A 22,774-nucleotide genomic window follows, 5' to 3' on the forward strand; every position below is an offset into this window, starting at 1 on the left:
ATGTCTAAGTTAGATCCCAATGTGGCAATGCACAAGTTATCAACATCTCTTGACATTTGGCTAGTCAAACAGCCATAGCGTAAGTTCCACCTTGAATTGGCGGAGTGTAAAAAAGAAGTACAAAAGTTGAAGGATGTCGGTCACTTTCTATTCACTGGATGATTGTTGGTTACAATTTAAAGAGCAAATAAGCTACATCAAGAATCAAGGGCCCCACCATAGCTAAAGGCCCCTATTTGAGTAAGGCACGCACAACCTATAAGCACGCTCCCATGCCCAGCAATCAAACTATTGCGCCCCTAACAGAGTCAAGGCAACGGTGCTCGTAGATCAGCCCGACCACCGAGAGAGAGTGCTTGTAGATTAGCTCGACTGCAAGTAGATTGTAAATCAGGGGTGGTCTTATACCAACTTACTCTCCATTGGGCTCAACCCTTGCTTGTTTGTTCTGCCGTGCTAGTGCACTCTAGAATTACTTGGTTGAGTAAGGCGCGTGCCAGAACTCAAAATGTGGGGCACTAGCGCCCGTTTATATAGGGTGGTCAAAAGATGGGTACCTAATAAACCATAGGGAGAATGTTCTATGTGCCGGGGGCGCATGCTGCACCCAGAACATGGGGGTGGCGCAATGACCATCCTACCCCCTTGAGTGGCAGGCCCATGTGTCTGAACGCAGCCTGCGCTGCGGCACAGAGAACATCAGCCCTAAACCATATTTAGAAATTATAGAGAAATTGTCATTCTCCAGCAAGAGACAAGATGCCCAACCAGCTTCATTGATTTGCTCCATGAAACTACCATATGTGATGATTAGTTTGTGACTACTTGTTGGTTTTAGTTGGATCCCATCGCCCTTAGACAGAAGAGAAGGATGATAATCCAATTGGCTGGGTGGTTGAAAGCAAAGGAATGGCAACAGATCCAATGCATTATGAGATGCATCAAATGATGAGCATTTGGAACTTCTATTATTAAATTGAATTCTTTCCTGACATATGTAAAATAGAATTATAGAACCCATAAATTAAAATTTTTTTGAGTTATCAGTTTGAAAACTCTTTATTTCTAAAAGGGCCGTACCTAATGCACGAGGCTCTCGCCACTGTGAGGTCTAAGGAGGATCATAATATATGCAGCTTTACTCCCGCTTCGCATAGAAACGGTAAGACTCTTTATTTCTAAACAAGTCTAAAATCAAATCTTGAAAAGAAACTGCTACTACTCATTCTATTTTCGAACCTTCAGGACTAGCTAGTCAAATCCTCTTAGAAAATGGGCAATTGACACCAATAATAATAAAATAAAATAAAAATCTCATGATGTTTCTATTTTCAATGGAGAAAAAAAGAAGAAAAATTTCACCTGCCAGCCTGAACCTCAAAATGTCGATGAATGTTCTACTGGGATAAGGAATAGCCATGTCTCAGCTTGAAAGTTAGGGGTGCAAGTTGGGCAAAATCCAGGACTCAACTTTGAACTAAATCAGGCTGCTCTCAGCCAGGCTCCGGCTCACTGGTTCAAACTAATCAATTTCCCAACCCAGGCATAATTGAGTTGCACTCCCACTGAAAATGCACACACTGCTGTTGATCAACCCAAGCCCGCCTGAATAAGTATGCTTACATACCAGATCAAGGGTTCGGCCGGATATGTGATTGAATCTTGGCTGGGTTACTAACTGGGAATAAATTTTGCATAATGAATACAGAGGATTTTATATTGCTAACTGTAGAGTATGTATGAGAAACTGAAACCAATACTGGAGGAGAGTGAATTTATTCAAACAATTTATTCCTAAGCTTTAAATCTTTGATCAAATAACCTAATTAAATCATGATCCAACAAAAACAAAGACACAGAAAAACTACTCCTATGTTAATACATGGGTTAATACAAAATAAATGATTTGGGGTGGACCCAGTACAGTAAAAGAAGAGAGTCAATAAAAAATAAATATTCCGTCATTATGACCTGTTCTTGTTAGGTTTTGATCTGCTACTTGAGTTTGAGCCACCAAGTGGGGGAAAATCTTGTTTAACAAGGTGAAAAGAACTGGCAGCTGTCTCCAAATGACCCTCAGACTCATTGCTCGTAGCTTGCTTATTTTGATAAATAGGATTTCGATGTGGAACCTGCTGAAGTGGAGACTTCATCAAAGAGTAAGAAAGAGGCTGAAGGCCCTGCAACTCTGGATCAGGCTTGAACTTGAATGGCAGCTTGCTATCATCCATCTTTCTGAATGTGATGGAGATCCTGCAGTGGAAAAACTAGTTAGTAAATAATACAACATTCTCCCACTTAGGAGACACGATCAGGCTTCAAGTTTTGATGTAATCATAATACTACCTTTTGGCAGGCACACCCGGAACACAATGTTTAGCTACGTCAGCACCATTCCCATTCAAGATTAGTACTGATCTGCAAGACGAATATCATAGAATACCATAAGCAAATGGTATAACCAAGTTGGCTACAATATACCCCCAGTTCAATCTTCCAATAGTTTTTACCATTAAACACTGAACCAAATAATATAGTCAAAGGTATAAACGCTAATATAAAACTGTGTTTAAATATTTGATGACAATAACATATGAAATTCTCTTTAATTTTTTCATTAAAAATCAGAAAGGAAAAGAATAAAATAAATGGCAATTGGTAGTTACAAGAGGCATGTTTTCCACCCAAATCATTCTACTGTAATAGGCTCACTCACTATAATAATAAAAAAATTGAGATCTGAGAGAATTCACATACCCGACAGGCAAAGGTATGGCAATTGGACCGGAGAATACTCCAGGGCCTTCAATCTTCAGGTTTGAACCAAACAGTATGTTGCATTCAGTTAGGAATGATACAGTACAGAAAGGTCTGAGAAAATCATGGTGATCGATGTGAGGAGGGATGCAGTCCCCTTCGTCATATATGTTAACAATGCAACTGTTTGGGATGCATGTCGGGGGCAGGACATGCCATCTAACCAATCTCTTGATCATGGTCTTGAACAAGGGAGGCATGGGATCAACTTCTTCATCTCGGATTATACCAGGAGGGTTCCCTTTTTTGTCCTGTCAAAGAAACTTTTGTGAGGATAGTGTGAAAGAAAAACAAATAAAAAACAAAAGCAAGTAAGACTTGCAGAGAATGAAATTTTACCACTGCATAATTGTAGCAACAACCAAATTGAATTGTAACTCGCCCTTTACCAGGCATCCACTTCTTAGGCTCTGAGTACGTACGTGCTGGGAAAGTTTTGAACAAAAGGTCAGACGAACATTTATCATATTCTGGTAAAAATGTAACTTCAACCAGTACCTAAAGATAATAAAAGCGTTGGTACTTTCAAAGAAAAGTTCAGATGAACATTTATTATATTGGTAAATGTTTCCTACATGCTCCAATTAGGAAGCCTTAGCAAAACAACCCCAAAAATCTGCTGCATCGCAGATCAAATGGTGACCAAATTTTGTGGATGGGTAGATCTATAGGTCCTTTGCTCAATTCTCAAGTTTTAGCCTAATTGAAGTTTCCAAGTGGAACAATAATTTGAAAATCAAGTACTATAGGAGAGTGCACATTAGTGGCCGGAGTACTGTGGGCTTGCACAAACATACATGGGGAAGCATGCCAATACATAGGAGGGTATTTGATTGAATTAGGCTCTGAAGTTTGACAAGTGGCTGATACAGATCATGTCTCTACTCTATCCAATGGTCAGAATTGCCACCTCATCAGTCCACGTGGCTCAAAATGGTGGACCATGTAGGAATCCCTTTGAAGATGGGGCCTAGTAAAGGAACTTTTCCTTTATTTTAAATCCTTGTAAAAGTGTAATTCCAGCATTAGGCATGTTGAAGCAGTAGTCAAAGAAAAATTTTATCTACTGTTATCATATATTGCATTGAAAAATGTTCTAGCCTCTTAATGTTAACAAACAATATAGAGATGCCGACCAAGTAATGTTATCCTCCTAACAATTTCGTAGGTTGATTAAATTAGCATGGTTGTTTCTTCGGAATTTAGACCATGAACTGATGACAAGCTGATCCACCACCTACCTAGTTGATTTGGCAAAAACATTTCCCAGTTTAGTACAGTTTTGCATTGTTGATTGTCAAGTTAGAAACGACAATATTTGAGAACTTATGCACCATTCTAGGTCACAAACAAAGAGATTGTGGAGAAGGTAAACATGGTATAATCTGCAGCATACAAGCAGAGCAATTCATGCAATAGTTTCCCTTTAAATGTTCCTGTCATAAGTCAAACACCATAATGAAAGATGTTCGTGATAGAAGTATAAATATCAACAATAAGGGCTCATTTGATTGCCTTGCAAGAGGGAAGAAAACAAAAGGCTTCCACTCATCATGTACCCTCCAGTCCATTTCAACCTCACATCCAAAGAACCGGTAACTGGCAGTAAGGTAGAACAATATTGTAAGTAGCCGGAAGTCAATGAAATGACCAATGCACACCAAATTGTGGACTCCATAGTGCAACAAGCATCTTGGTAACCAACTCAACTCTGACAGTCCATCTTAATCCTTAGGTCTGAGAGAGATTATACGTTTTATCAATTTTCTTTGCTGTTATCTGATCTCGGATCCGTTATTTTAATGCAAATTAGTTGTTTCTGGGCTCCATATGATTTATTTTCTGATCTACATAGTTGATTCTTGATCGATGTAGTTTGAGATTTTCTGGGCTCCATATAATTTACTTCTTTTTAGAAACTCTTCAATTTTTTATTTGTTTGGAAGTGTAAAGTTAGATATCTATTGTCTTGAGTGGAAAATAGATGGAATTTTTTTTTGATTATCTACTTTAAATAGTTGAATCTGTTTTGTTAAGATATGTACCGCGATAGGGGGAGTGTTCCTATCATGGTTTCCTTTATACTTTAAGTCTTTGGTTGTTAGTAGGAGTTTGGAGTTAATAGTTAGTTGCTTTCCTATCTTATGTCAGTTTCCTATTCAGACTATGCTATGCTTGTAAGTTATTCAGATTATAAATAAAGGAGAAGACACCACCATAGATCCTAAGCTGAGCCTATCGTGGTTCTCAGCATATGCTCTCACTGTGGTCTCTCTCCACTCTTCTCCTTTCTCTGTCTCTCTTCTATTGCAGGTATTGGTTACTGATCTTGGGTTTGTCACACAGTATTAGAGCCATGAAGAAAAAAACAGAAGAGGAAAAAAAATTCTGCAAGTCTGTGAAGAGGGAAGGTTTCTGCAAGCCAGAAAAAGAACGAAAAAAAAAAGAAGGGTTTTGTGCTGTTTTGATCATACTAGCTGCTATCCCTGATTTATTTTCGTTTCTGATTTGCTGCTATCTTGTTTGCCGCTGCTTATATCCAGGGAGTTTATCAAACCCTTTCTGGAACAGTGAGTTCTTAAGGAAGAACACATCTGGTCACACTCCTACTGTTAGATTTGAGTTGTAGAAATCGTTTGTTTGAGTTCTATGGAATGAGTTTGAACTCCCACAAGCTACTGGTTACCACCCCTGTTTTTCTTAGTCCAAAGGTTGGGGACACTTTCCCTAATCCTCATTTGTTGTGACTTGTGAGCCCTCAACATCCTCCTTTGTTGGAGCAAAATGTTTTTCTTAGTCTAAAGGTTGGCACTCTCCACAGCCATTATTTACCAGATTGCACCCTGTTACCTACCAAGTACCCCCTTTGGACATATCTGGTTAATTACAGTTCTGCCATTAACCCTTGTTATTGCCTATTGTGTACTTGGGTGGTCCACACCGAACCCAATTGGGTATGTGGACCCGATTTCCGCATCACTTGGAGATTGCAATGGAAATCTCTATTCTCATTGGTCCAAGCTGCAGCTTTCTTTTGATATATGTATACTCCAGCTTGAAGGGGAGTGTTAAGATATGTACCACGATAGAGGGAATGCCCCTATCGTGGTTTCCTTTATTACGTTAAGTCTTTGGTTGTTAGTAGGAGTTAGGAGTTAGTAGTTAGTTGCTTTCCTATCTTAAGTTAGTTTCCTATTCAAACTATGCTATGCTTGTAAGTTATTCAGATTATAAATATAGGGGAAGAGACCACGATAGATCATAAACTGAGCCTATCGTGGTTTTCAGCACATTCTCTCTCTGCCGTCTCTCTTCTATTGCAGGTATTTGTTATTGATCTTGGGTTTGTCACATGTTTAGTCAAACTTATGGGTAATTAGAGGAATTATCATTTCTTGTTCTATCTTCAATCCAAACATCATGAACTAGAGTTATGCAACTCTATTGTATAGAATACTGGCAATTTCTCGCATTAAGAAAACTAACAACCTCAAACTATATTAACAGGCATGCTACCAAATTCAGGGACAAAAGGGAAACCAAGATAGTAGGATATAGATACCTTTAAGTTGCCCTCCCTGTCCTAGACGTTGTAGCTTATAGACATAGTCAACGATCTTCTTCTGTTCCAGCTCATTAAAAACCCTCGTATGAAGCTCAAGTCCTCTTATTATATTTACCGGCCTCCCATTAATGCTCTCTGTTTGCACAAAATCTTTCTTCCTACTAACCCTTGACATGTCATTGAATTCATTACCAATTAATACTTCAGATTCATCCAATGAATGTTGTCGTCCAATTATCAATGCCGGCGAGGAATCAGTATAACTCATCGCAGAAGGGACGGGCTCTGGAGTTTGTACTAAGCTCTGGGCAGAGTTCTCATGCAAAGGAGAGTTCTTTCTCGAAAATGTGAGTCTCTTCCCTGGTGAAGACACGCTCGATGAATCCACAGAACAGAAACCATCCGTATTCCTAGAGTAATTAACATTTGAAGATGATGTCATATCAATTTTCCCTGCAAGTGGACCAATAAAATTAAACAAACTCAAAGAAATACTGAAAATCCTAAGAGTTAAAACACATGAACACTCCAGGGACCTAATATCAATTCGTTCAAAAGCTTATTATCAGACATGATTAGTGGAAGCAGCAGTTAAATCAAATCCAAGATTTTCCTTTTCTTTATCAGAAAGGAGCTTTATTTTACATTACAAAAGAAGAAGAGTTACCATTACAGAGATTCTTAAAGCGACTCTCCAACAAACCCCTGCACCGTGTACAGAGCCCTTCAGATAACATCTCCAGGATCTCATGCCGTCGACCAAGCTGCTGAAGACCTTCTAAAAGAGCCTCATAGTCGCCGGAAGCTACCACTTTCTCGCCAGAAATACCTTCTTTCGCCATATCTCTTCTTCTGCTGCTGCTGAAGTTCCAGACGATGATTATAATCTTCTTCCAATAGCTTTCTCTTTCAATTTAGTAATCAAGACGATGATTTTAATCTTTTTCAAAAAGCTTTCCCCTTTAATTTAGTAATCAAGATTCCCAGAGCTAGGGTTTTCTCGTTTTGGTAACTTTTTTTTTTTTGGTAAGATCGTTTTGATAACTCACTCAATCTAGGGCTCTCTTTTGTTTCTATTTTAAGGGCCGATGTTCTCTACACGGGTGCGCAATCCTACGCCCAGACACATGCGCCCAACCACATGGGTGGGGTGAAAGTACATAACAAAGAACACTTCTGTTGTACAATGAGCATGTGAAATTACTGAGTTCCACTCTGCCTCCCACTTGGGGCCACCTGCTTGAGTGGAAATTCCTCGGTGATCATGGAGCCCCAGTAGCTCACAGTTTATGGTGTTGCGGGGTCATATATGAGTCCTGGGGGATTTAGTCGGCCAAAGGCTGGATACCTACTATTCCAAAAAAATAAAAATTACAGTCCTAACTCCCAACTTCGTAGAAATAAAAATTTTCAACTACAATGATGCTATGTTGTCTAATTTACAAATGAGTATACGAAATTACTGTCTCATCCTCGTGAAATAAAAAATTTTCATTCATGTTGATGCTTTTGTGTGCACTCTCATTGATCCTATAGGCCTATATTAGTAAGGGGCTCGTGATCAGACAGCTCTCTCTTTTGTCCTTTTAAATTTTAATTGAACTTTTAAAATAAATCAATAAACATTTTTTATCAAGAAAAAAATAGTATACTTAATAAAAATATTTAAAAAAAATAAGAAATACATGTGATAAGTTTTTTTTTTAATAGATTCTTTTTAACACCACAATAATAATAAGGGGAAATTTCTTAGATTCACTAGATAAGAAAATTAATTACAAGATAAGTAAGTTTTAAATTTGTTTTATATTCATTAGTTTTAATTTTGAAAAGATTTACTTAATCCCCAAAGTTAGTTATTGATCATGCCACCTAACCCAATCTCACTTCTCCTTTTTGACTCTACATGATCCAAATCCACTGTGTTGTCGAGAAATAACAACCGTAATGAAAAAAAGCACACCACTCTATCTACTTGAGTGTGTTTCTTAGACCAATCCAATACACCGAAAAAGAATAAACATTCAATTGATCTTTGTTCTCCTCCCTCCCGATCTAGACTTGGCAATGATTGGCCTAACAGAACCACCATGCCTATGGCCAACATCTGTTTCTAGTCCTTGTGATCAAACCTTCGCCGCTGTATAATTTCTTGGGGCCACCCGCCTGAGGCTCACTAGGGCCCAGAAGCTCCCGATTCGTGCGTGACGCGGGGGGTCATGTACGAACCCAGGGGGGATTTAGTCGGCCTAAAGTCGGATGCCCCTCCTGTCTACCAAAAAACAAAAAAAAAAAAAAACATCTATTTCTAGTCCTCTCCTCTCTTCTTCTTAAATTGGTCTTTTCTTAAACTAACCACAAGATTAAGTAGATTTCGATGTTGTGTATGTCTTCTCCATATTAGAGGAGTTAATCTCATAATTCACAAATTTCATACTCATATAATATATAGTTTGATTTTTTTGTCCATCTGAGCAATACAACATCGGCCCATTCAGATTTCCGTCACAAATAGGTAAAACAACAGGGGCTTCCCTTTAGTAGGCGATGCCAATATAGACAGATTCATCAACTATTATTTTATTTTATCAAAGTCTTCTTGGCAATGTTCATTCCATTCTTTTGATTAGTCTTTCTTGAGCAATTTAAAGATAGGTTTACATACAACAATGTGGAAGGTATTTTCGCCACTAAAGCAAAATTATTTGGATTCCATTCTTCATCTAGATTTTCAATGTTTTTATTTTGCCTCATATAAAACTCTATTTAGCTTGAAACTTTTTGACATGTGAGCAATGATATCTATTTGTCTACAAAATTTCAGGGCAATAATAGGAAACTTTCTCCATAAGATTTCTATTTCTGACCAATTCCAGATTCTACGGCGGTTTGGTTTAATAAATACAGACTCCCATTCCAAGTCGAAATCGCAAAATCATGTCCTAGTGCTTATGGGGTCCTGCAAGGAGTCTAGGAGAGTTTATGTCTCTTTTTTTTTTTTTGTCAATCTTTTTCTATTTATGGGTGAAACTTCGTTTTCTTTACCAGTAGATTAATCAAATTCTTTTAGATTACTAATTAATTATACTTTTGTAAATTTCAAGTAATATCATTAGAGGAAAATTACTAGAGAGTATTCTTAATTCTTCATAATGATTTTATTATTGCTGTTTGATTTCGTTTCTGTCCCCCCAAATCAAGTGAGGGAAACATCTTTAATACGATTTTTGTAAATTCCTTATTTGCATGAACAGAGCATAGATTTAGTAATCTGGATTGGGAATTTGGGATATATGGATTCAGATTGGTCTGTATCGGTCCAGATAAGACAGATTTATGGATTGAGCTCCTCTCCAGGGAGCCCAGCACGTCCAGACGTGTGTTGAGATGTGAGCGGCACAACCCAACCCTTGGATACCCCCTGGGTGCTGAGCTCCCTGGAGAGGAGCTGGATCCTAGATTTATCCATATTTTTTCTTCAAAAGTTGGATTTTGTATGGTTTTACCCTTGTTTCATACCAATTCATCAATACGAGATCGATCAAGAATTGTTATCGTTGGTCTTTGCAAATACTTATATGAATTGGCGATCCAACCAATCCAATATCGATTCCTCAAACTGTGGCACAGAGAGGAACTGGCACAGAGAGAGAGAGAGAGAGCAAGGACCGTTGTAGCAAGTATGGTTCGTAATCTTGGATTGGATCGGTATCAGCCTAGATCGATCCAACCTTGTTTTAGTGGATCAATCAACTCTGTTGGATCACCCAAATCCAATCCGATACCCGTGAAATTTTTGGGATTTTGACCCCTTTTGGGGGGGAGGGGTTGATAGATTTTTTTGGATTTTTTCTTATTTTTCTTAAATTATTTTAATTCTTACTTTTATAAATACTGGCCAATTCTAGGACCGATCCAGCAAAACCCAATTTTCAGCCTCATTGACTCAAATCCAGATCAGTATCGCGAATCGATAACAGCCTTGACCAATCCCGAGTCCGATCTGGTGATGATTAACCGTGGTAGTAAGAGAAGATGAGAGAATTAGAAAGTCTAGCGTTAACTTCAAACCGATTGAAGCAATAAGAGCAAAATTCACAACCTAACAAATTTTAGACACCCATTTCCCAAATATTGGAAAATGGAATTTTTTTTTCTTCTTGTTAATAGATTCCAAAACGGTACGACAGTCTCTCTTCTTTTGTAACCAAAATCACCAAATATAATGGCGGAAGAGACCTGACACTAATGACTAACTTCAGTAAACAACTTGTTGGTTTTTCTCTTTTAGTCGTCATGTTTAGGGTGACTACACAATAAATCACCAGCCGCGATTAGGTAATTGAATTCACTAAAATTCCTTCCATTGGGATTGAGTATAACTGGAACTGGTTTTGAATATCATATATACAGGCCCTAGTGTGCACAGAGAGAGAGAGAGAGAGAGACTAGGGGTTGTGTCTATGACAGAGACAGAGAGGGAAGGGGTGTCATTTTATTAAGGGGAGCATGGTGGGGGTGGGGCGGGTTTGCGGGGGAGAGAGGGGGTGGTGGCGGTGGTGATGCAAGGGGGGGTTTGCTGGGAGGAGGATGGGGCGGGGTTGCAGGGGAGGGAGGAGGGAGGAAGCAGGAGTAGTTGCAAGGAGAGAAAGAAAGAAGAAAGAGAAGGATGTTGGGGGTAGTTTAGGTATTTTATAATAATCTTTTACTTTTATCAGGATTTGGTGAATCTTTTTAACATCCTAACATGTGATTGTAAAAAGTAATTTTTACTTACTAATCTCTTGTAAATCTTTTTGTTATTTGGTAGATCTAGGCATTTCCCCTTTCCCTTCTCCTTTCAATGAGTTAATTGAGGAAAAAAAATATTGCTGGTGTTCCAAATTCCGATCAAGGTTTGGGATGGTTTTCCATCTGACAAGGAACTTTCAACCTTGCTGTTTTTTTGCCCTTTGCAAGTCAAGTAATTCTCTGATGCTTTCACAAGATCATTTTGCTACACTAGGCCTAAAGGGGTAAGTGTCAGGGAAGAGGAACACCTATAACTAAAGGCTACGTTTGTTTTGATGTAAGAAAGCTGTCCGGCTATGTAGCATACACTAGTGCTTCTTGTGTCTTTCTCTCTCCTCCCACAGCAGGAGCCAAATATATCATTTCATATCAGAGAAGAAAGAGATATTCATAGGGAGATGCTAGTGCATGCTATGCAGTATGGCATCGTTCTTTCTCACACAAAAACACTTACGGAAAAAATAATTAGGGAGAAGGATGGGGCATGTTTCACGCTGGTAACTTGGACCAATGAATATTGCCGATTATTTGTTGGGACGAAGAATAAAAAATAGTGAAACCATACCATACCTAAATGCGCAACGGAAAAGATCGATTTGGGTTCTTTCACATCCCAAGATTACTAATCAAAGTTTTCCATAACAAAAACTAAAAAGATTTGCTAAGCCAAAAACCCTCGAGTGTTTGCTCTTTATTCTCCAGATAATGGTTGTTCCTCCAATGAGCACATCGGAAAGGATGTTCTAGAACCTTCTTGGTGCTGCCAAGGTTCTCAAAACCAAACACTCCAATCTTCAACAATACTAGGGTTTCACTAAACCCTAATCTCCAACTCTAGACTTGAGTAAGAGAGAGAGAAATTTGGCCATGGGAGGGGAGCCAGAAAAAATTGGTTCTAGCTCCTCTCCTGTGTTGTTTATATATGTGGGGCTCTAAAGAGCCCCCCTTTGTATTCTTAATGAGAGTCGGACTCTCTCTCTCCTCCAAGTTGACTTGAATCCCAACTTCCTGTCCTAGTGTGCATCAAATTAAGGGTAAAAGGGGAAAACGTATTTTTTGTCATCCCCAGAAGCATAATCTTAAAGGGAAAGTAAAATAATTATTTATTTTTCTTTTAATGGATAAATAAAATGTTGAACCAAATCCATTAAATAAATTAAGGGCAAGAGATCTCTACTTGGTCGCATGGTCTCTACACAAGCGTCTGGGCCAATGGGGGAGCACGTGTCACACCAGTGCCCAAAATTCTGGGCAAATTCGAATTTTGGTTGTAGATCTTGAACCGGAGCTCATAGATGCTAGTGCCTTGTGGTGCATTGACCAAGTACATGTTAGAGAAGAAGAAGAGAGGGGGAAGGCTTGGGATACCTACACCTACCTAGAATTCTTGAGTTAAGCTTGCAGAGGAGAATCCAAGGCTGTAAAAGTTCAAGAACCATCTACCCAATTTCAATCTTGGTAAGTTAATTCTTGTTTCAACTCTAAATTCTTTCCTTACCTCTTCCTTGGACTAAAACCCAATACCAAATTCATAACCAAGCTGGGATGTGATCATCTATTAGTCATGCATGTTAAATGTATTCAAATAAATGTAAGTGGAAACCCAATTCCATTCATGCATGACTAATCCCACTTCTAATTCATCAAACCCCATCATCTAAACCTAAACTAAGGGGTAGATGCTCAAATTGGAACTATGATTTCATCTCTAGAAGTAATTAGGGAAACCATGTGGAAATCTCTGAATTCCTTTTGATATTTCAGCAACTATTGACTTACATTGATCCGGACCAACCTAAGTAATCAACCTGAGTTACTATGCTGCGTAAATCTCTATCCCGTGAGTGTGGGGCCCGGTGCCATGAGTTGGGGATCTTGTTATCATGTCCTAAGAACCTAGTGGGTGAAATTCCCCAACAATTTAGTTAAGCGGGACCTGCATAACAGCTCGTGTACACTAGAATCGGGAAAATGATGTGATTTGGCAATTGCAGCCAAACGGGCCCTTATGGTACTTAATATAAAATCCTAAAAACATTCTGAAATTCATAATTCTCAGCTAAAATTGTTGAGAGAAGAGGAGAAGAAGAGATTGAAGGAGTGGGAGGAGGATTAGAATTCTCAACTCTTGAACTGAGGTAGGAATTATCCTCATCCTCACTCTCTTTTCCATCTTGAATTGTTCTTTAATTCCTAACAAACTCTTACTGAACCAAGCCTCTTCTTCCATCGTTCTGCTTGAATGGAGTGAACCCAAGCTATGAAACTCACCTATTGCCTCCAATTTCAAGGTAAATCTCTAAACCTACCCAAATACCTTCATCTATTCTTCCTAGACCTAAAACCATGTACAAATTCTGATTTAAACTAAGATTGAATCATCTAACTAGCATGCTTGCAGATTTGACTGGAATATATGTAGTTGGAAACCCAACCCCAATCATGCATGCCAAACCCACTCTAAATTTCCTACCCCTAATCTCTTCCTAGGCCTATGAACCTAGTGCTAAATTCTATTTTGGAGTTAGGATGTAACCATCTAACTCCATGCTTGTTGAATTGATGTAATTGGAAAACTAAACCCAACCATGCATATGCCCCAATCCCCATGTTTGGATCATCAATTTCTCATCCTTCTAAACCTAGAATTAGGTTGTAAATGCTTAATTTCAACTTTGATTTTCATCCCTGGAGATAATTAGATCGAACCATGCAAAACCCCCAATTTTCCCTTTTAAAAAACTGCAACTACTGACTCAGGTCGATCACTAGGGTCGATGTGGATCAACCTTAGACATCAACCTGAGAATGATCTTTAAAAGCCTAAAAGTCAATTTAGCTACTGCAGGCTCAGGTCGATCACTGGGGTCGATGTGGATCAACCCCATACATCAACCTGAGTTGTTGTCAACTCTGTTTTGCCTTGTTTTTGCTGAGTTTTGATTCTAAATCCAATGAGAAACTTAATTAATACCCTGTACAACTGAATTAGGGTAGAAACCCTTAATGGGATTGATTCTAAATTACATGTATAACCTAATTAACCTATTATGCAACTTGTTATACCCGCACTCAAACTACACTCTAATTCTTCGGGCCACGTTGAACTTTCAATGGTAGATGTTGCAACGCTGCCAACGGTCAACACCTATGACCTTGGGCCGTGGTAGTCCAGGGGATAACTGGAATAAAAGGGTGGAATTTCGATCTGATGGGCAATGTAACCGCATGAAGATGAGCATTTAATCCTTAAATATCATGTGTACGTGCTCCCTTCGTAACCCTAGAAAGGTGGGCCAAAGCCCGGGGATTATTGCCCTTGGTTTACCCTCTTACAACAGGGTTGGACCCTAGACTAGACTCATAGGGGTGAATCCACCTCTGCTGTAAGACTTAATTTTGGGTAGGGTCTTGTGGGACCCACTTGTCCCATGTCTCGGATTTCGTCGTTGTGTCCCTGGACATGGTAGGCCCCACCCTCTTCTTTTATATTTTGTGTTAGGCCTTAAAAGTGTGCCTAGGGACCCACTTGAGACCAAATAGGGGTTTTGGGGTCATGTGGTCAAACCAAATATGCCCTTAATTAAAGCCAACTATAAATAAGGGTCATGACCATTTAATGGTCATAACTTATCTAACCTATCTAAATCATTGGAGTAAAGAGAGGAAGGAGGAAAGAGAAGGAAGAAGTTTGGAGGAAGGCTAGGGCTCGTGGAGGTCAACCTTGGTGTCTTGCTGTCTTTGCTCAGGTAGGTCCTTGAGTCTCTCTCTCTCTCTCTCTCTCTTTCTCTCTTCTTTATTTCTTTTGGGTTTGGGAAAGGAGCCGTTGAGGTTGCGGGTTTTGACCTAGGGTTCCACTTGGAACCCAAGGATGTTTATGGATTGGGTATTCTACCTTATTGGGGGCTTAAAGCTCACCTCTAAGACCTCTCTTCACCATTTATTGAAATCTATTTCTTAGATCTAGGGTTCTTGATGGAGAAACCCTAGATTTGGATAATTTGAAATGATTTACTCATTGAACCCAGCAACCCCTTGATAAGGGTAGGGTATTATGACCCTAAGTGGTTTAAAGACCCTTTCCCCAGTCCTTGCGAACTTAAACTGTTATACCCGCACCTGGTATCCTAATATTTTTTTTCTTTTATCTTTGTGACGTGTAGAGGGTGCTGCCATGTATGCCGGTGAGCTGTTCACAATGGTGGTCAAACCAAGCTACAAGATTGTTGACTTCGACACGGGTTTGCCAGTCGAGGAAAGATTCCTCAATCGGGAGTGGGGGAAATTCGTCGACGACGACTTCATTGACTACCCTCCAAGTACCAGTCCCAAGAGTGAGGAGTATCAGACGGTACACCCCGTATTGCCCTACTTAGACACTTCACTTGGTGACGAACTTAGCGTCGCGGTGGAAAAACTCTTCGGGATCACGGAGGTTGCACCTTGACGTGTCAGGGCTAAGTAGTTGACCAAATTTTGTTGTGTGCTTACTGCCCTCTCAAAGCCCTCGAAGTGTGGTCCAAAGGCCCTGACCTCTTATGGTGGGAACCACCTTCCTACTCACATCGGATGCAAGGTTACTGGCTGCCTCCGACCTTGCATCCAATGCTGCTGACAAGGACTCTTGTGGGTGAGACCCTGTGGCTAAGGTGCTATTGGTGCCCTGCCATGTTTGACCCTACCCAAACAGACCCTAGGTTACACTTATGAGGCCTTATCCAAATAGGCCAATAAAGGTGATTTTCTATAAGAGAGAGGTGGGTAGGACTATTCATTAGTCTTGGCTCACTTCTACCTAACCTAATCGTGCTTGAGAAGGGAGTTATGAGGAGAGAGGGTTAGGAAGGAGAAGGAAGGGAAGAAGAAGAAGGAAACGGCTGTTGGGTTTGGAGCTTTAAAGAGGGCACATCGTGAGTACCTCAAACGAGGTAAGCCAAGTGCCCTTTTCCCCCCTTTTTCTCTCTTCCCCCTTGCTCATTTGAGCTTGGGTGGTTCGTTGGTTGTAGCCCCAAGATGGGGTTTTCCTTTTTGAAACCCAATGGATTAGGTTGAACCATGTTTGGTTTCCCCTTGTAGGATGCTGTCCTATTTTCCTTACATCCCTTGAGATCTCTAACTGGGTCTCTTAACCTAAGGTTCCAACCACCTAGGAACCCCAAATCTGGACTTGGAGTAGTTGGCTCCTTTAAACCCCCTTAAATCTTTGGATGTTGGGCGTTTCTAAAACCCAAATAGACTCCAAGACACCCCCTCCCTAGTCCCTTGAGGCTTAGAGAACCAAATGGGACAACCCTGGGCTTTTAAGACCTTGAAATCGCACTTGGGTTGCATTGGAGGCAGAGCTCTGCGTGAGTCCGATGTTGCCTCCGATGTGGTCTGAGCCTATAAGAAAGTCGGACTCAAGGTCGGAGGCAAGTCTGTGTGAGTCCGATGTTGCCTCCGATGTGGTCTGAGCCTGCAGGAAAGGTCGGACTCAAGGTCGGAGGCAAGCCTGCTGAGTTCGACGTTGCCTCCGACATGGTTTTTAAGGCCTATAACTTATGCAAACTGCGGGGCTTTTCATTGAGGCCTCTTATACACTCTCTCACACTCTTATTCACTTCCGTAGGCGCCAACACTTGTGCTAGGGGGTGATCTCGTACGAGAATCATTACACTTAATCAAATTCCTAATTCAAGTAATCAGTGAGTGGGTTTGGATGACTGTTTGGGCTTGTTTACTATTGCTTATTCATGCATTTATGGATTATGTTGTTACATTATCATTCAAGCATTATTGCATATTTGCATTTATTTTTATTCGATGATGATGAAGATGATTAGGATGTAATGGATTTTGTACTGGCACCGGAATCCCCAAAATACGTGGAATTGTATATTGCATCTCATTCTTGCCTGTATGCGCCGTATTGTGCTGGTACCCGGGTGTTAGATGGAATGGGACGGTGATACACCCGGATGTACCCTTCGACATAATAGGATTCATGTAGTATATCTGTGGTTAGGCCCAGTTTCCTATGCTACGACCCTTACCAACAAGGGTTTAGGTGTTGGGTAGCCAGAGCACCTGCCACCTGTGGAGAGTTTGAGAGGCCAGGACAGGGGTAGTAATGGTTATCGGGGTTTGCCTCTGGGTGACATGAGGTTACGGCCGATGCGGGCCCCAAGGTAATAACTGAGGATTTCCTGTGGTGAGAATGGAAGGACCCACAGTGTCTCCCGAGTTATTCCAATAGCATATACCCTTGACTTAGAATTGTGTGCTAGGTGGAAATATGTTAATAATCACATGCACCATAGACTGTTGCTTTGTATTGTGTGTTTATGCATTTTCCCTCCCCTTTACTGGCTCGGTGGAGCTAACCCCTCTTGTGCACACCTTTTTAGATGATGTTGCAAGAGATGCTTAGTTTGCGGGACTCGAGGTTCAGGCCTCGGAGTACGATGATATCGGTATAAAGACCCTGAGGCTGTGACCGAGGAGCACGGTGATGGGTGTCTTTGTGACGACTGCGCCTACGGGCCGTATTGATACTTGGGACTTGTTCCCTTCTTTTATTTTTTGGGGCCGCGTGCCTTATATAAACATTTATTGTTATACTTGTTTTGGGGTAGTTATGCTATGGTCATTCGGAATACCCATCCAAACTATTTATGTATCACTTAGCCGTATGAATATGAGGTAACTACTGTAAACGCTTCCGCTTATTTTATGATCGTTGGAAATGGAATATTCCTTACCTTTTATACCCTGAATTTTATGGTATTTTCATATTAGACTAAGACTGTGTGTTGGGACACTGCAATCGTGATTCTGGTAGTCTTATGGGATGACACGTGTCGTCCTAGTCACCCCTTTATTATTAGTTTATTTCTTAATAGGATGGGGGCATGACAACATGGTATCAGAGCATCATGCTTTGCACCAACACAGTCTATCAAAAACGCCTGAGTTACCCTATATAAATAAGATTAAGCAAAAAACCTCCAAGAGAAACATAATATCAAATGATGAGGATAACTGTGGGAATAAAAGATATAGATATATATACATACATGTTCCCTCAAAGCCAATTGTTCCAGACATCAACTGCAGTAGTACTTACATCACCAAAGAGAATTACTACAACCTGCAACTGCATACTTAAATGTCTACTTCTGTCCAAAGAAAGTAAAGGCTGGAACTATTAACTTAGTCAATGATGGGATTGATGTGATGAGGCCTAGTCCTCCATCGCATCACTGCCACCCTCGTGCTCGTCCTCATCATCACCCTCGTAATATAGATAGGCGTTAATGTCGTGAACCTCCTTCTCCAACCTATCATAGCGTTGGTCCGCCCTGACAAGCTGTTCATGAATGTCTGCGAAACCCTGGGTCATGTCTACTCGTAACTGTCCCATCGCAGCAAGGATCCTGTCGATGTCACTCATGGAAGGAGTAGGTGTTGAAGAAGAGGATGCCACATCGATGCCGTGGGGGCGAGGGGTGCTTGTACCACCAATCAACATAGGAGGAAGAGGTTCCCCGTCACTGTAAGTGTTAGTCTTGACACCCATACGGCCAAGAGATCGCTGGTCGAGCGGGAGCTCATCAAACATCAGCTTCAGCTCATTCTCTAGTTTCACCCCAAACCGCTCAAAGATCTTCGTAAGGAGTTATCCATAGGGCAAATGAGCTTTAGGTAAGCCAGCGGGTAAGCCATGGTCCGTAGGATGGCAAAGGGAAGACACACGAGCTTGGATTTGTTGAGGCAGTTGGCGAAGTAACTCACAAGGATAGGAGGCTTTGTTCAATGCCCTCCTTTCGGCAGTACGTTGGTTGACACAAGACAGCTAAGAATCCATTGGGACTTGCCGTAAAGAGTCTCCGGTACCCTCTTATGGTGGGCCCCGCTCGTGAGGTCTAGAAAGAGCTCCTCCAACCCCTTTGCACTAAGAAAATCGTTCGCATCATCATGGGACTGGTGGTAAGTCAAGACCCCACCAATGGACACTCCAATGATCTCACTCAGCTGCCGAGAATAAAAGGATATCTCCACTCCTTTCACATAACTGTAGATCCGACAGTGTGGAGTATCTTCGCGCTCAATCCTCAAGTTGGCGTAGAAATGCTGCACCAACCTGGGATAATAGAACTGAGGGAGATCGAGCATGGCACTCCACCCCAATGCCTCTAACCTGGCCCTCACCTTGTATGCCTCGAGCTCACTGACCGCAATGTCTCTGCCCTCTAGGATCTCCCTCATCCGGAGGTGCTGCCGGTATAGGGTTTGGGCTTCTAGGGACTGAAACCAGTCAGGGTCAAAAGCTGCAGGCGCAATTGCTGGAGCAGGGGTATTTCTAGCCTTCCTCAATCTTAGAACCACATAGAAGAAAGGGTTCTTTTAAAAAAAAAAAAAAAAAAAACACATAAGACTAAAACCAAACAAGGGCAATTGCATGGGACCACTACATTGAACCAATTCAAAAAAAAAGGGGGATAAACAACCATATAGACTGAAACATTTGGATTGTCTCACATTTGGGTTACTTTCCCCAAACCCAATGAGTGGCACCCTATTAAAATACAACAACAAAGCTTACTGTAGATATGGGATTATTCCCCTATATCACACTCTCATGCTCAATCAAATGCCCAACTACATAATACAGCAAATGGGGCAAATTTCAACACTGTGAAACTTCAAGCAACCAACTAAAGACAAAAAAAAAAAAAAAAAAAAAAAGAAGAAGAATACAAGACATATATATGTTTAGGCTGAGAAAGCCCTTTCAAAATTTTGCTAAAAATAGTGAAGCAATCTCATTACCAAACTCATGTAAGGAGGGGTTATGGGCATTTCAAACAGAGAACATGAATAGCCTTTAGGGCCTATGCATATACAGAAACCCTTCCATTAATCCTCATCATATAAATTTTTTTTTTTTTTAATTAATAAAATTTCATAAAATCTGCAGGGTCATGGCCGAGTGTGAGTGAATGACCAATTTCCTAAGTGAATGCTTCAATACCTTGGCCCATAAACAAACAAGAGAGAGCAGTAGTATTTTTTACTAAAGCCCTCTCATGTTTTTGCCCAAACTAGTAAAAAAAAAAAATTTTTGATGACTAAACCTCGCGGGTCATCGGACTCAAGGTTGGAGGCATCCGATGTTGCCTCCTACATGGCCAGAATTTCAGGCTGGGGCTTCAGGCTGGGTCGGACTCAAGGTCGGACTCAGGGTGACTGCCTCCGATGTTGCCTCTGACCCACCCAGAATCTGTTTTTGGGTTGATTTTTCTTGTGTTTTTCTCTTCAAATCTTCCTTATACTTTAATGTTGTCTTCTCCAACATACTTTAGGGTTGACTTGTGGATGCATCGTTGATGAGATGTCTTGTTTTCCTTTCTTTTGTTTAGTTTGTGCTAACGGTGCGTGGAAATCCCAAACTTAAGCAGGTGCTCGTCATGGTTAACACTTGCTCGAATGGGAACCCTTTCCCTCCGAGAGACAATAATGGGGACACATCGAGTGCGGCTTTACCGGTGCCCCCTCCAGTCACCAATAGTGCGGATGCCGCCGCCCTATTGAGTAATATGCTTCGAGCCATGCAAGGAGAGCATAGGGAAGCATAGAGGGAACAATGCCTCTTCATGCAGACCATAGCAGATCAGCTCCGGGACATTAGTAGGGAAAGGCAACAGGTGCCCCCTCCGATACGTGTGGTTTCCCCTCCACCGGCTCCTGCTGCTGATGTTCCCCTAGCCCAAGTTGTCCGAGAAATTTCAGAAGCACCGCCCCCGACCTTCTATAAGATGCCTCATGACTCCTTATTTCCGGCGACTTGGATCAGAGACCTTGAGAGGATCTTTGAGGTTCTACAATGCAATAACCTAGACAAGATAAGGTGTCCCATGTTCCAACTCCGAGGCGACGCCGATGCTTGGTGGCGTTCATCCAAGGAGAACTTTTGGGCCAAATACCCTAATGCTACTTAGGCACAATTTACCGAGGCCTTCCTTGAGAACTACTTCCCTCGGAACTTCCGTGACAAGAAGGAGATGGAGTTCTCGACCTTAAGTCAAGGATCTAAGTCTGTCCTTGATTACCAACAAGCATTCGAGGATCTCTTCTATTTTTCCCCGGAGCACATGAAGGCCGAGGATGTCCAAGTAAGAAAGTTTGAGAGAGGTTTGAGGCACAGTATTAGCACTTCGGTGGTGCTTCACAAGTACCCCACTTATGCTAAAGTGGTGCAAGCCACCAAGGTCATCGAAGACCAGCAGAGGGAGAATTACAGGGCCGTACAAGCTGGCAAAAGGCCCATGAGTCCTTCCGGTTTTAAGGGTCCCGGTAAGTTTTAAAGGGGATCCTACTCTACCACCTCTCCGACTCAGTACCGCAAACCTGATGCAGCCCAGGCACCCAAGACAGCTACAACCCCTCATTATGGCACTCAAACTCTTACGTGCTATAACTGTAATGAGGTCGGGCATATGATTAGAGACTGCCCCCGTGCCCGTCAGGGAAACTCTCAGCCAACTGTGTCTTCTAAGGCACCTCAAGCAAAGATAACCATTCGCCCTCCTCTTCCTTCTACAACCAGCAAGACTCAAGGGCGTGTGTACTCAGTCACCAATAAGGAAGCCTATGCGGATCCAGGTGTCATCACAGGTATCACACTCAATTCTTAGGTGTTGCATGCATGTAGGTGTTATTGCTATAATTAGTTGCTTTGGTGTCTTTAGGTATGATTTCTGTTTGTTCCCAACCAGCTTATTTGTTGTTTGATTCGGGGGCGACGCATTTGTTTGTCTCCCCCTCTTTTGCTAAGAAGATACCGATCAAACCAAAGCTAATGGCCCAGAATCTGATGGTTAGTACACCAACGAGTACTAAGATTGAACTCAACACGGTTTATGCTCTTTGCCCAGTACGTGTATGTGATCGCGGGTTAACGACAAGTTTGATAGTGTTGGATGTGAAGGATTTCAACGTGATTTTGGGTATGGATTGGCTGTCCGCTCAGGGTGCCAATCTAATATGCGCAGAGAGGAAGATCCTGTTCAAACTAGAAGAGGGTATAGAATTTACTTTCAAGGGTATTAAAAAAGAGAAACCCAAAAAGGCTATCATTTCTTCCCTTCAAATCTAGAAGTTATTAGATGAAGGATGCCAATGTTACCTAGCCTCTGTGGTGGATACTCAAGCTAAGATTAAGCCTATGGATGAGATAAGTGTGGTAAGGGACTTTTCGAATGTCTTTCCAGAAGATTTGACATAGTTGCCACCGGACCGTGAGACGGAGTTTATGATAGACCTAGCACCGGGTGCAGCCCCAGTATCTAAGGCTCCCTACAGGATGGCATCAATAGAATTGAAGGAGCTACAAGAATAGCTTCAAGACCTGTTGAAGAAGGGTTTCATTAGACCTAGTGTATCTCCTTGGGGAGCACCAGTCTTGTTTGTGGAGAAGAAGGACTGTAGTATGAGGTTGTGCATCGACTACCGTGAGCACAACAAGCTTACGATCAAGAACAGATACCCTCTACCTAGGATTGATGACTTGTTTAATCAGTTACAAGGTGCCAAGGTGTTTTCAAAGATTGACCTTCGATC

At 41.3% G+C, this 22,774-nt stretch overlaps 1 protein-coding gene across 1 annotated transcript; it reads right to left on the reverse strand.

Annotated features, from left to right (window-relative positions):
• Nucleotides 1–1,937: 1,937 nt before the first annotated feature.
• LOC122670539 (RNA demethylase ALKBH9B-like) lies at nucleotides 1,938–7,292 on the reverse strand. Its single transcript, XM_043867464.1, has 6 exons — nucleotides 7,050–7,292; nucleotides 6,380–6,835; nucleotides 3,157–3,242; nucleotides 2,758–3,068; nucleotides 2,347–2,418; nucleotides 1,938–2,253 (listed from the first exon to the last, which is right to left on the reverse strand). Exons 1-6 carry the CDS (start codon nucleotides 7,222–7,224, stop codon nucleotides 1,965–1,967), a joined length of 1,389 nt encoding a protein of 462 aa, XP_043723399.1. The 5' UTR covers nucleotides 7,225–7,292; the 3' UTR covers nucleotides 1,938–1,964.
• Nucleotides 7,293–22,774: the final 15,482 nt, after the last annotated feature.

The sequence above is a fragment of the Telopea speciosissima genome, chromosome 8 (assembly GCF_018873765.1).
Source record: "Telopea speciosissima isolate NSW1024214 ecotype Mountain lineage chromosome 8, Tspe_v1, whole genome shotgun sequence".
Classification (NCBI taxonomy): Eukaryota; Viridiplantae; Streptophyta; class Magnoliopsida; order Proteales; family Proteaceae; genus Telopea; species Telopea speciosissima.